The sequence below is a fragment of the Marmota flaviventris genome, chromosome 6 (genome assembly GCF_047511675.1).
Source record: "Marmota flaviventris isolate mMarFla1 chromosome 6, mMarFla1.hap1, whole genome shotgun sequence".
NCBI lineage: Eukaryota > Metazoa > Chordata > Mammalia > Rodentia > Sciuridae > Marmota > Marmota flaviventris.
The window spans coordinates 2215209-2229627 of NC_092503.1; the positions used below are offsets into that span (position 1 = coordinate 2215209).

At 40.8% G+C, this 14419-nt stretch overlaps 1 protein-coding gene across 5 annotated transcripts in view; it reads right to left on the bottom strand.

The window, feature by feature from the left end:
• Cep43 (centrosomal protein 43) overlaps positions 1–14419 on the bottom strand; it is a 37923-nt gene that overhangs the window by 12945 nt on the left and 10559 nt on the right. For 4 of the 5 annotated variants that reach the window (XR_011707681.1, XR_011707682.1, XM_027939515.2 and 1 more), the window contains 4 exons: positions 12082–12141; positions 4991–5217; positions 2314–2426; positions 613–681 (listed from right to left, as the gene is read on the bottom strand). Coding sequence is in view for 3 of the 5 variants with exons in the window: in XM_027939515.2 (XP_027795316.1) it covers positions 613–681; positions 2314–2426; positions 4991–5217; positions 12082–12141 (469 nt within the window). In the remaining 2 variants the exon portion in view is untranslated. The remainder of the gene's footprint in view (positions 1–612; positions 682–2313; positions 2427–4990; positions 5218–12081; positions 12142–14419) is intronic. The other variant, XM_027939516.3, reaches the window with a different exon arrangement.

A 14419-nucleotide genomic window follows, 5' to 3' on the forward strand; every position in this document is an offset into this window, starting at 1 on the left:
TGACCCAGGGTTCAGTAATGGCACACAGGGCCTCGTATTTCCACAGGAACATTTCCTTCATAGCAGGATCGCCAACATCTGCTCCACATAACAGAACACATCTCATAATTTTCCCTTCACAAGTCTGTTCCTTCCATTAGACTGAAGTCCCTGCAAGCTGGACCCCTGTATTTCCAATATCCAGAGAAGAGCTCTGCCTCTGACCAACTCTGCCCAGTCTCAACTGACACCTCTTTCCTTCTCCCTGGTAATCTGCTAATTGACCATGAGATCTCAGCAGTCTTTCTGAGAGCCCTTCTTGGCATGCCCAGGCCAGGTGAAGCTGACTGCAATGGCTTCCATGCCCACAAGGCGGCCCTCTAACACATGAAACATCTGCAGGTTCCTGCTACATCCTTCTCCCTTACTAGAGTCCAAGCACCACAAGACAGACATCTGTCCTGGTTGCTGCCACAGCCATCCTTGGCACAGGGTATAACCTGGACAGGTTATGTGGATGAACTGCTGAATGAACAGAACAAAGAGAGACTCACGGAGTCACTTCATGTAAGAATTTACCCTAAAAATATCATCACTTTAAAGCATCAAAACTAAAACTGGAAATCCAGTTACCTAATCCAAGTGATCCAATTTTATCGTTGACCAATTTTAGATCTTTCAAAACTGTGCTTCCCTTTTTACCTGTGAACAGGAATAAATATTAGCATTAAAGAATATTTATTAAAGAAATAAATATTAACATTCTCTAAGCCATGTCAAAATTTCTTTTTTAATATTAGACTTCTATAGAACAGGAACATAACCCAGAACTAAGAAAAAAATTACATGCCATCATTAAGAAATGCTTAAATTATTTACTGTAACATTTTTATAAGCCCAAAACAATATTTATTCACAAATAATTAATACTCTTCATTGGAACACAACCATCTCACTATTCAACTATTGCATAAGCAGTCCCACCAATGCATGAACTATAGTTAATTACTTTCACCAATTTTATTTTTCCTTTGAACCTCTGTATTTTTATTTTATTTTATGTACTACTTTATTTGTCAAGCAGATCTGCTCACTGGTAGTATTTCCTCAGCCTTAGTTCTCAGCATCCTAAGTCACCATTCTCTAGTCTGTCAGTGACATGACCACAGTATCCTGAATTCCTTGAGGGTGGCAATAACCAGGGAGAGAAGGGACACCACAGGCCATCTGACTGGACACACGGCTAGCTTCCCAAATGTCTGTCTTGTGTGGGTTCTAGCAATTCTCAGTTGTGCCATGTAACACAAAAGGATTAGGAAGCATGGCAAAACTAGACAAAACCCACAGTGCAAATTCCTAGTGTAGCTACTCGGGAGACTTTCTCAAGAGGTACTCGGTATGCTCTAAACACACTGGCGATATCCTATATGTACTGTGGTCTGGTATACCAAGTCCACTGTATCCCTAACGTGTGAGGGGAGGGCTAGGAGGGCAAGAGGTGTCACAGCTTGACTATGCTCTTGACAAGGAACTTTACCCCTACACTACACATGAATAGCCAAGTTCATGTAAACAGAATGCTTTACTTAATGTTCCAATGATGATTACGATGGTCCCACAGAACAAAAGTTTCAAAATTACCTGACTTTAAATTCAACTCATTTTAAAAGTCCAAAAAGAGAAATTATTTAAAAATTGCAAATGTACTTTGATTTACAATGGATTACATCCAATAAACCCAGCACAAGTTTAAAAATGTTGTAAATCAGAAATACATTTAATAGGCCTCACCTGCTCAAAATCCGGCTTAGCAGAGTGTTTCCCTAGCGACCCTGTGGCTGCCTGGGAGCTGCAGTCCACTGCCACTACCCAGCACCACAGAAGAGGATCATGCATATTGCTAGCCATGGAAAAGATCCATGTTCAAAACCGAAAGTATTGTTCCTATCAAGTGCACACTGCTTTCACATAAAGTTGAAAAATCATCAACTCAAACCATCATACGTTGGAGGCAGTCTGTGTGCATATACATACACTATATACACATAAACATTTTATATATATAATGTGCAGATACACATTATATATAAAAAAGTGACATTTCAGCTAAAAAGCCATCTTCCTAAAAGTATTCTGATGGCAGAGAAAAAGCAAAGTATGAATGAGACAGAATGTGATTACATCAAAAAAGAAATGAAAAAATATCAACAGGAAATGGTGAAGTGATAAAATTATGGGCTATATTTATGATCCTAAAAAAATTAACAATCATATACTACCTAATGAGAGAAAGAAACACCCAGCGTAGGCAAGCCCCCATCCTTAGGCACTTACTCTCAGAGTCTTTCAACGAGGGGGCTCCTGCCAGGGAACTGAGTCCGCTCCTTAAGGGGGGCGCATCTGAGAGTGAAGCCAGGCTTCCCGCTGGCTTCCTAGGTTCACTTCTCCTAACAGGAAGCAAGTGACAGTGAAACAGTAATCTTAGGTCCTGACACTAACACTTTTATTTTGCCCCTAGAATAAAAGCAATTTGTAAAAATTGGATATGCACACAGTGGTTGGAAATAAAGCACACACGCTTTATAACTTCAAAATCATAAAGTAGCAGGGCACAGTGGCACACCCCTGTAAATCCCAGCAGCTCGGGAGGCTGAAGCAGGAGGATCGCGAGTTCCAAAGCCAGCCTCAGCAAAAGCGAGGCACTAATCAACTCAGTGAGAACCCTGTCTCTAATAAAATACAAAATAGGGCTGGGGATGTGGCTCTGTGGTCTAGTGCCCCTGAGTTCAATCCCCTGTACCAAAAAAAAAAAAAAAAAGAAAAGAAAAGAAATAAAATAAAATAAATTACACCTACAAGGCAATACAGACTACAGATCTATCACAAATCCACACAGCAAGCTTGTCAGTAAATAGTCAGCCCAGGACTGGGTTGTGGCTCCGTGGTAGAGCACTTGTCTAGCACACGAGAGGCACTGAGTTCGATCCTCAGCACCACATAAAAATAAATAAAATTAAGATATTATGTCCATCTACAACTAAAATAATATTTAAAAAGAAAAAGCCAGCACAACTCTCTTCAGAACTGTTTAATATCTTACAATCGACACTGACTTGTTTGGCACCTTCACTGTCTGTGTCATGTGTTTCAGAAGCCCTTGTCCATCAGCCATAAACGCACCAAGGGACAGTATAGGAGTAAACTAGTAAGTACTACTACTCAGATGTACGTATTGCTGGAAAGCCGCACACCCCTTCCAAATCACAAGCACCCATCTGGGGGATGCCCAACACGCTGCACACACCCACACACTCCATGGTCTGATCTTCTTACATCCCTGTCTGATTTCACACCTTCTCCCTCCGTCTCCATCCTTACTCAACTCAGACGAGAATGTACACGGCACCACATCCACCTCTGTACCAAAGAGCAGACCCGCGCTCTGCTCTTCTGGCAAAGACTGTTGCCCTGGGGCAGGATTCCACCACTGGACAGCGTTCCAGGAATCCTCCCCTCATCCTCCTCCATTTTAAATCCAGACCCTTCTCAGAGGCACCCACATGGGCTGTTACTTCTCAGAATATAACCTGCCCTCTAGCCACCACCTCAATCCTCGGCACCCTTCACAACTCATCATGTTGACCTTTTACAATCGTTTCCTCTTGAGCCCATGCTAATCCTTTAACCTGCCGCCACGCCACTCCAATAAAATCACCCATCAAGGTCATGGCTGACCTCTATGTGGCTAACTCCAGTGGCTGACTTTAGCAGTGTTCATGGGAATGCTCCCTACTGCTTCCTCCTGCAAAGACACCCTGTCTTTCTCTTTCCACCATCTGCATATTTCTTGATCACCTGGGTAACCTTGTCATTCTGCTGGTCTCCAACCTCTCAGTTCAACATTACCTACAAACTGAATGGCTCCCTCATTCACATCTCCAGCCTGGGCCAAGCCCGTAACACAGACGCACAGGCCCAGCAGTGAATGCACGTCCAGCAGCCAGCTTCAAGGCCTCGTGGCAGCTCTAGCTCCTACGCCACCGCCATGCCACGCACAGTGCCCTTCCCACTCTTCACCTGGGGAGATGGCTTTCAACTTCATAGTGATCCAAGCCAAGAGCCCTGGCACCACTGTGGATACTAACTTGGCCTCTGGCATTTAGCAGCAAGTCGTTTGGAATCTAACTTCAAAGTACTTCCCCAAACAGCCATTTGTCATCCCTTTCACCATGACCCACAGTAAAGAACCACACAGCCCCTACCTGGGCATCCTGTGTCCACCCAGGTCAGTAGCCAGACACCTTCTAGTCTCAGAGGAAAGACACTCAATGGTTAGTCCAGACCCACTTCTGTGGGTCCATCTCATACAAAGTCCACGCTCTTTCCCTTTCTGTCCACATCTCTGCGTATGCCATCTCCTCTCCTCAGAGTTCTGCAAGCCCAGATTCTGCCTGGCGGACTCCCTTGCCTCTTCTGGCTCTTTGCTCAGCTGGCGCCCTCTAAGGGAGGTGCCCACGTGAGGCCTTCTCTGATGTGATGCTGAAATCCAGATGATCTCCAGCCCCTTCACCTCTCTCTCTCTCTCTCTCACACACACACACACAGGCACAATTTCCCCATCATCTGGCAGACATTGATGTAATTCTTCCTGATTTTCTAACTCCAGCCAGAAGATGAGCTTCCTGAGGGCAGTTTTGCTTTTTCTAGCATAGCTACGCCTGACCTGGAACATGGCAGGCACTTAATACATAGTTAGCTATGAAATAAGTCATACCTCGTTTCTTTATAAATCAGGGATTATTTTACAAAATAACAAGTTTAATGATATAAGATCATATTTATGGATTTGATAACTATAGAACCCTTAAATTATTAGTTTTTACATTTGATCTTAGTCAAAGGGCTGAAAAGTGGTAGTTTTTAAAAAAAAAATACAGTATGTAAGCACTGATAAATTACATCTTTAAAACTGTAGTCTGAGAACAGTAGAATCCAAAAACATTCTACTCACCAACCATAAGTTTTATCTGGTTTAGGAATGGGATCATCAAAGAAAGAGTCTCCTTCCAAATCATCTTCATCTGGACAAAGACCAGCTGTGTCTTTGACCTCTGAAGTGGCATTGCTTAAGAAAGATCCAATTTTGCTGTCATGGGCCACTGAGTGCAGACTGCTTTTGCTCTTTGCCTCTGACAAGGAGATGCTTGTGTCATTCTGGTTGGCCTCATTGCTGGCCTTCTAGAAAGAGGGAGAGAGAAAACACTTCTTTGGTGAGAAGACCTTAAATATTTTAAATAAAGAAGTCAGATGAACATAAGCAAATCTGCGGGAGGGGGAGGCTTGTAGTAGCATGAACTGCAGTGTGATGCCATGAATTATCCGTTACTCCCCAGGCTTCCTACTATGGCCAACTACTGACAGGTAAAAATGCTAAAGAAATACGTGTATACCATTCCTTTCTCCTTCCGTAAATGCAAATATCTTTACTATGCCTATCCTACTTGTAAACGTATTTCTCATTTATTAACATATCCATTTCCTCTCACATGTCCTAAAAAAAACTCTTAATACAGTTTCAACTTGCAGATGATAGAAAGAGAAAAGGAAGATTATGTCACAGAAGTGAACCACACATTAAAGTATTATCAGAAACAAAACAGCAGTTTTCCATCCAGTGCCAAGCACCAAAGACGCTGAGGTGAGAACGCTGTCTTCACTCACTCCTGCTTCCACGGGGAACAGACTATCCACGACAACTGCCTTAGCGCAGCATTCCAGAGTCACTCACTAGTCTGTACCTTCCAGGAGGCCCAAGGATGGGGACATTCATCTTGCTGCCTATCTTAAACCAAGGTGAGAAGTTCTAAGGTATTTTTACCACGCCCTACTTGCACACAGCAAGGTCAGCACAAAGAACCACATGGCTTTCTTCTTCACAGTTATTTCACAGTCTAATTTTATTCTTTCCATGATCACATTTGTGTTTAGACATGTCCATATTAACAACAACGACAAAACAATGCCAGCAATAATAACAGCAGCTAACAATTATGGAAAGCACTCAGACGTTTTACATGTGACGCCTCATTTAATCTTCGAAGCTATGGTGTGGGTCGACTGTCTACTACCTCTGCGACTGTCTACTACCTCTGTGGATATAAGAAAGGAAACACAGATATTTATGAAACTTGTCAAGGTCCCCCAGGTAGGTGAGAGGTGAAGTCACATCAGAGTCAAAGTCTCATTCCAGAAGTTAGCTCTTAATACTTACCTTAACCTATTAGATTGAATTTGTGAGGATGTGTTTAATGTGTTTAAAATGGCAATTTCCAAATATACAAGATCCCTGTGATACTCTAAAAAAAGCATTCACCCAAACAAAGAATCTGGAATGCTGCCTACACTGAACTACTAACTGTACAATCTCAGTATTTTCTAGGCCTGTGTTTCCTCAAGAATTAAAACTTGGTTAGCATTTTTAAAATAAAGTATAAATGGGAATTGAGACAGAAGGGATGGATAACATGGCAAGCGACAAGCACAGCCAGTGCCAAGGCAGGGAGTGAGTGTGGGTCAGACACTATGCACGAGGTGCTCTAGAGGGACACTGAGCCTCCTCTACCCAGGCAGCATGCGTCATGCCTGCCTAAAGATGGGTCCACATATATATACTGGTTAGAGGCCCTAATTAGTTGATGGGGGAAAGATATATGCTATGTAAATTTTAGGGCCTTGTAAAGGAGCTATATATTCCATTTAATAAGGATAAATTAATTACTAAAAGATAAATATCAAGTTGCCATCCTTTTAGACAATGTAGGATATTTTCAAAGAGGCAGAAACTTTAAAAAATATTCTAGCAACTTTTTGAAGTTTTCCTGGTATTACCAAATATAAACAGGTTATCATGGCACTTGTATATTTAATTAGATTCATGACAGTTGTATCTCTCATTTATAAATGTTATAATAACTGACTTATATCTTTGCAAATGCATTAGAAATAAATACCCTGAGACTTTGTGATATTTACAATTAGAGACAGAGTGATTTTCTCCTTCAAGACACTCCTGAGAAAGTTCAAAGGATAACTGGCATGATGTAAATTGAAATGCAAATACAAAGCAACAGCATAAGAAATACCAACTATTCCAATGAGGTCTCTCTTCCCTATGAATTCACTTTATCAACATAATTTAAGTCCATATAATGAACTAAGCTTAGTAACTACTATGTACCGTGATGATTATTTTTTTTACTGGTGTTAGCAATACTCCTGCTATGAACAGAACTTTAGGAAGACAAGTTTCATAGAGAAGGACATTAGGACACCATGCTACAAGAAATTTCTTTTTCTTTCTTTCTTTTTTGCTACTGGGGATTGATCTCAGAGGTGCTTTACCATTGAGCCATGTCCCTGGTCCAGTTTCAACAGTTCCAAATTTAATTTTTTTTTTTACTTTGAGATGGGGTCTAAGTTGCTTAAGATCTTGCTAAGTTGCTGAGGCTGGCCTTGAACTTGCAATCCTTTTGCCTCAGCCTCCTTAATTGCTGGGATTACAAGTGTACACCACTGTCTGGCTACAACACATTTTTAAAAGGAATTATTCTGTTCTAAACACATAGCTCTATTTTCTGTGAAGTAAAAACAAACTTGAAAAGCAATCTGCTCCGGAACTGCTCTCCAAATCAATTTCTAAACAACATGGGAATGGGTTGTTACTTTACAATGATGGTTGTTTTTTTTTAAACAAAAGGCCATTACTCAACTAGGTAATTAAGGAATTCACTAAACTTAATTCCAAATAATTTTTAGTATTAAAAAAATCCACACTAATAGAAGATTTGTCATCAAAACATTTCACACATATTAAAACAAAAGCACTATAAACATTTTAGAGCAGTTTCAACAGAGGAAATACAAATACATGCAGGTATCTGCTAGAATTTATTTCGGCTACCTTTGTCTTACTGGGTTTCTAAGTAGCTATGGTTAAGCATATTGTTAAAAACCAAGAAGTGTGACTTTATGCCTTAGAATTCATCCCTGGGACCCCAGATAGAATTGTGTCCCCCAAGAGATTTATTAAAGTCCTAACTCCTAGTACTTCTAGTAGTGACCTTAGCCTATGTAATTAGTTACGATGCGGCCCTGGTGGAGGAGGGTAGCGCTAATCGAGTATGGCTGGCATTCTTACAAGGTTAGAAGAGGGTTGGAGGTGTAGCTCAGAGATATGGAACATGTTTAACATGCCCAAGGCCCTGGGTTCAAATCCCCAGCACCACTAAGAAACAGATCTAGGACTACCATGTGAAGATGGAGGCAGAGCCTGGTGTGATCAATCTACAAGCCAAGGTACACCTAGGATTATCAGCCGCCCCAGAAGCCAAGAGGGAATAAGGCCTGCTGGCATCTCAATTTCAAGTTTCTGGACTTCAGACTGTGAAACAATAGATTCCCATTCTTTCAAGCCTCTCAACTCACACTTTGTTAGAGCAGCCCTAGGAAATTCATAGTTATTACAGAAACTACTTACGTTTGTCTTTTCCTATGTGAGGGACTACGACATGGCATTAAATTTACTACAACAGCCATTAAATTTCCTTGGATAGAGCTCAAGATGCCAAAGCTTTATGGAAAATTTAAATTGTAAGAAAATTCAAGTACATATTTTTCAAATACTTGATAATCAAGAATTCCATCATTAAGATTAATAAGAAAATCAGCAAATTTCACAGTGAAAAACATTACTATTTTCCAGTAGCCAAAAACTGAACTACCACTTGAATGGCTTAAGAACCTAGAAAAAAGATTTTTTTTTCTCTCAAAGTAATGGCTTAATCTACACTGTTCATAGTAGGAGAAACATCAAGTCAAAGAAGTTTATTAGTTTTGCAATAGTCAAAAGTTCTATGCTATTTTTAATTCTCTTCCATGCCATGCCTCCTCCCCTGCTCACCTCCCTCTCATCCCCTCCTGCCAAAGACTGGCTCTGATTCATGACTCAAAAACCAAGTGTTGAGAGGATTTCACTACCATTGTTGCAGACACATGTATTCAAAAAGTTTAGTTTGCTTACCTAGAAAAACAAAAACAGCAAACTTCTAGAAAGCCAAAACAAATACCTAACCAGTCTCCAAGAACACAGTGCCTCTAGAGAAACCCTACCCCTGCCATCTACAAGCCACCTAATTCCCACAGACACAACAGGACCACGACTCCTAAGTGTCACAGCCTGGAGGACAGCCCTGGGCAGCTGTCCTGCCCCACCCACAGATTTTACGGGTTCAGCTGACAAGCAGTGTCACCAGGTCAAGTCCAAGAAGCTCAAGAGACTGGGATCACAGAGCGGGACAAGCAGGACTGGAAGGACACTATGCCAGGACCCTTCCCCCATCCACCTATCCAGGAGGGTATGGGGCGTGGGTGAGTTAAGGGGGTCCCAATACCTGGCTTACCCAGAAAACCCTTAGGTGACTGCCAAAGCCCAAAACACACCATAATGAGACCGTGATCACTGCCCTAAGTCCACATAGAACTGAACTTATTCTAGAATTTGGAAAACAATAAGAAATGTCACTTTTAAGAATTTAAAGCAAAAATACCTCAAAACACATTAGTTCTAAAACACCTGAGAACCATAAAATGGATGATCTTTCATACTACATTTCATGATAAAAGCACCTGGTCCCAAATATTAATAACAGAAAACATCTAATATCTCACTCAGTTTTCCAACAGTAAAACCAAAGTCAGTAGAACCTACCAAATCTTTCATAATTTTTTACATTTTTTTCCCAAACAACTAGGACAATATCTGGTAAAACAAAATGGTATACAGTGAAATAAATCATTACAGGTGATACTCTGGAAGTGTTCATATTTCCAAATTTTTAACTCAGTAAAGAAAAGCGTTCCCAATTAATAATTATCCTCCTTATATTCCAAATCTTCTATTCAACCTTTGTCTCTGAATAACAAAATAAGACCTTTTAGATCAACCCCAATTAAATTTGTGTACACAGACACACACACACAATTTATTTCTAGTCTAAATATATCCTCCCTGAAAACAGTTGAGGTCTCTGAATGAGCCATTAACACTTGTCCCTTTCTGCATTCAAAAGAAATGAGAAGACATCCATCCACACTCCTGGCTCAGGGCTCCAGAGCTCCCTGGTGAGCAGCCCCAGGCCACCCTGCTTTATAGCTCAAGCCCCTACACTGCACACCCTACAAGGCATGCACAGTCCCCACCTGCAGGACAATCAGGTGGGGCTCCTTCCACCACACACAACCTGGTAAATGTCACTCACCTACCATGTAAATGGCTTCCCCTGGCATCTTGGCAGGTATAATCTCACCTCTACATGCAACTTAAGTCTCTGGGTTAAGCTGTTAAGGACACAGGCCCTACTGCATGCATAAGGCAAAACAGAAAGGCAGGGGGAAAAGAGCCACAGGTAATCTGTCGGAGGATGGAGACAGGCAATGCTGGGCATAACAGACTTCTCACACAGGTGATTCAGAAACAAGACCAGGGAAGCCGAGGAAAAAGGTGTCAAAGCAACAGAGGAAATACCCTGGGCTCAGGAACACAATAAAACAGAAGGGACCCAACACATGACCTAAACTCTAGGATAGGGCCTCCCGCCGCCACTCCCCAAATCAGGGAGACACCTGAGGTCCTGCCCAGAGTACGTGAAGGTGAACCACATTACACAAGCAGACACGATGTCTCTGTGTGCTTCTCTCTTATTCACAATGTCCTAGCTCCTTAGAGACCCATGACACTAATGAAAATATAAAAATACTACAAAAATACGCTTTAACTTTTTTGGGGGAGCGGGGGTGATGTGGGGAGGGTGTTTAGCCACTGAGCCACATCCCTAGTCCCTTTTATTTTCTACCTTGAAACAGGGTCTCACTAAGTTGCTTAGGGCCTTGCTTAGTTGCTGAGGCTTGTTTTAAACTTTCAATCCTCCCACCTAAGCCTCACAAGTTGCTGGGATCATAGGTGTGTGACACTGTATCCAGCAACATGCTTTAACTTCCTAAAAGTTAAAATAAATAAACACCTGATTTGAAAGAATGTAAAAACACAGTTTATAATCTTAATTATTAATTATCTTTAAGGTAGTTTCACCTCTCTAGTTAGACTGTGAAATCCTCAGTGAAGACTGTGTTCAGTATGTCTTGCCCATAGAATTAGCAAAATGACTGTCACTATGCAGATGTTCCAGAAACACATACTGGCTAATAGAACACCTTCTCATTTAATAATGTAGAACAATGTGAATAAAGAGAATACAACAGAATTTACCTTTGAAACCTTTGGAACTAAAGCTAGTATACAAAAGAAATACAATACTTTTAAGGCTTTAATTTTGGAAGTTTTCAAATTAGTGAAAAAAAATCTATATATAAACCAAGATTCAATATAGGTTTAATAACCTCAGAGACTGAAAATTAAATTACTTTGTCTTACTTTAAATACTGTATTAATAATGTTTCTAAGATCTCTAACAGTTAAATTTTATATGCAGCTAAGCTACTGGCTCAGTCAATTTTTGTGAAGAAAGGAAGAAAAAGCAGCCACGGCCCTGACCACTGTGCAGGATGGGCCCCTCCAGTCTGCTGTCAGGAGGGGCCTGAGCAAAGGTCAACAGGTGGACAAGGCCTAGAACACGGCAGAACATAAGTAAAAACGTCCTGAAGGAAACGAAGCATGGCCTTTAATTTATTCATTGAAACTTAGCCAAAAAGTAATTTGATATTCTATTTTCCTCAGACAAAAATCATAGTGTTAATAGGCACACGATCATGCACTCCACTTTTTTTACTGCCACAAAACAAATTTCAAATTAAAACTCATATAATTTTAGAATGTAACAATATGATTTTTCACCCGGACAAAACAGACACATTACTTTTTGTTTTACACCAGACTACTTCCTCATATTCTGATTACAGGTAATATGGCAGTGACCTTACAAAAGGAAACCTAAAACCCAGACCAAGAGGAGGCCCCGTAAGGCCCCAAGAGTCCAAGGGTATGTTTTGGCACAGGCTGCTTTTCTCCTTTGCCCTCATGCATGTTACCTTGTCACCAGACTTCTGCCCGCTTGTCTTCTTCTTACCTTGTCCTTTATACCTTGGTATCTGAGCATGAGAATAAAATGACATTTTACCACATAATATCAATCTTTAAAAATAAACTAACTCATTACCAAACTAATAAAGGTTCCAATTAAAAAATTTCTTAAAAATGGAAAATCTAGTATGTTCCTTTTCAAAGCCTGCAGTTCTTAGTTTTTCTTAACAACTCATATTTACTTACTAATTCCAGCAGGTATCTGGTCAAGTGTAGGCACTCATCACCATCTGTCCATCCTCAGGTGGAGGATGCTTCTTTAAACACTAGCCTTAGTAGTATTCTAAGGAGGCCTGGCTTCAGCTCCTAAGCAGCTCTGTAGAATACTTGTCCTGACCTTACCCAACCATCCTAGGAGCATTCGAAGCTCCTAAAGAGTTCCTAAAGGCTGGTGGGACCCTCTCACTGGCCACAACATCCCTGCTTAGGCTCTCAAGGCTCATGAGAACCATGGGAGGCAGCCGGCAAGAAGAGGGTGGTAGAAGTACTAGAATCCCAAATCCAGACCCTTAAAACTAGAGGGCAATTGCATGTTAAGAGACAAAATAAGGATTCATTTTTAAAAAAGATCTCACCCTAGAGTGGCCAGCAACCACCTAGAGTTATTTCTGAAGGCGCCATTGCAACCCGAGCTTATGGTGCCAACTATGACATGGTGATCACACTGAACAGAAATGAGTGGCAGAAGCGTGGTGGTTCCGCCTGAGGATAGGCATTGTCCTCTGAATCAGCAATGAACGTAAGAGTTTTGGACAACATTTAACAACCTAAAACACTGAGGATTCTCATAATTCTCCAAAGTTAAAAATTCTTTAAGAATGAGTATGTAAACAGACTTTAATATTTTAACCCAAAGATATACTTTACGTAGGTTCACATTGTTAATTTGTCTTAATAACTTGATAAAAAGAGAACTTTCAAATAGCTCAATGCTGCTGGTAACTATTTTGAAATAAATAGTAGTTAATTTTAATCTCTAATGCCAGATATTTTTGTGGAAAATAAGTCTTTCTTCCACAAGCTCTTTTATCAGCAATTAATTTTGTAACATTTACTCATGACCTATTCTGTTGTCAGGATTATAGCACCCACAAGCATGAGGGAAAACAACTTTTTAAAAAATTCGCTTTAAAAAACGCTAACTAGGAATCTCAGAAGAAAAACTATGAACAATATGATAATCTTTTTTCTCAGTCAAAAATAAAGCACGGCGTTTCTCTGGGCTTCTAACCTTCAGCAGCAGCAGTGCCAACAGCAGCAGTCACTGGGCAGCGTTCTCATCTGGCAATTGAGTCACTGCCCTCTGGAGACTCACCTGATTTTTTAATTTTTTAAAATTTTTTATTGCTACCAGGGATTGAACCCCGAAACCCTTGACCACTGAGCCATATCCCCAGCCCCATTTTATATTTTACTTAGAGACAGGGTCTCACTGACTTGCTTAGAACCTTGTTTTTGCCAAGACTGGCTTTAAACTTGAGATCCTCCTGCCTCAGTCTCCTGAGCTGCTCAGATCACAGACATGTGCCACCATGCCCAGCTTACTCCCCTGATTTAAAATATCACCTCTTACGTAAAAGTCACCGTACCACCCTGAACTCACAGCTTCATCTTTGAATGTACTCCACAGCATAACTCTTATTTCTATGGAGTAGAAATAAAGGAAAAATCATAGAATACAAATGTAACCTGTGATGGACTGCATGTTTATGTCCCCCCAAATTCATATGCTGAAATTCCAATCCCTTGGATAATAGTATCAGGAAGGGGAACCTTTGGGAAGCTATTAGGGCCAGAGGGTTGAACCCTCATGAATGGGATTAATCCCCTTATAAATAAGAGAGGCTCCAGAGAGCTCCCTTATCCCTTCCACCATGTGAGGACATATAGTAGGTCCCAATTAAAAACCAGGAGGTAAGCCCTCAACAGACACCAAGTCTGCACGCCTTTAACCTGGACTTCCAGCCCCAGAACTGGGATAAACAAACATCTGCTCTTTATTAACCTCCCCTCCTGGGATGTTTTATCACAGCAGTCTGACTAGACTAAACCATGACCCAAGCCCATTCTTAAATAAGACCAGCTACGTTCCAGTCAGTCACCAACTTTCCTAACAATCATATATTTGTTCCTCTATTGCTATATGTATATTCTTGATCTTAAATTCAAGCATTCAACTCAATTTTTTGCTCCTTTAAACCATATCCCCCAAATCAGGTCTTTTCTTTAATAGTACACAAGCATAAACGCACATGCACACACACACACACACACATACACACACAA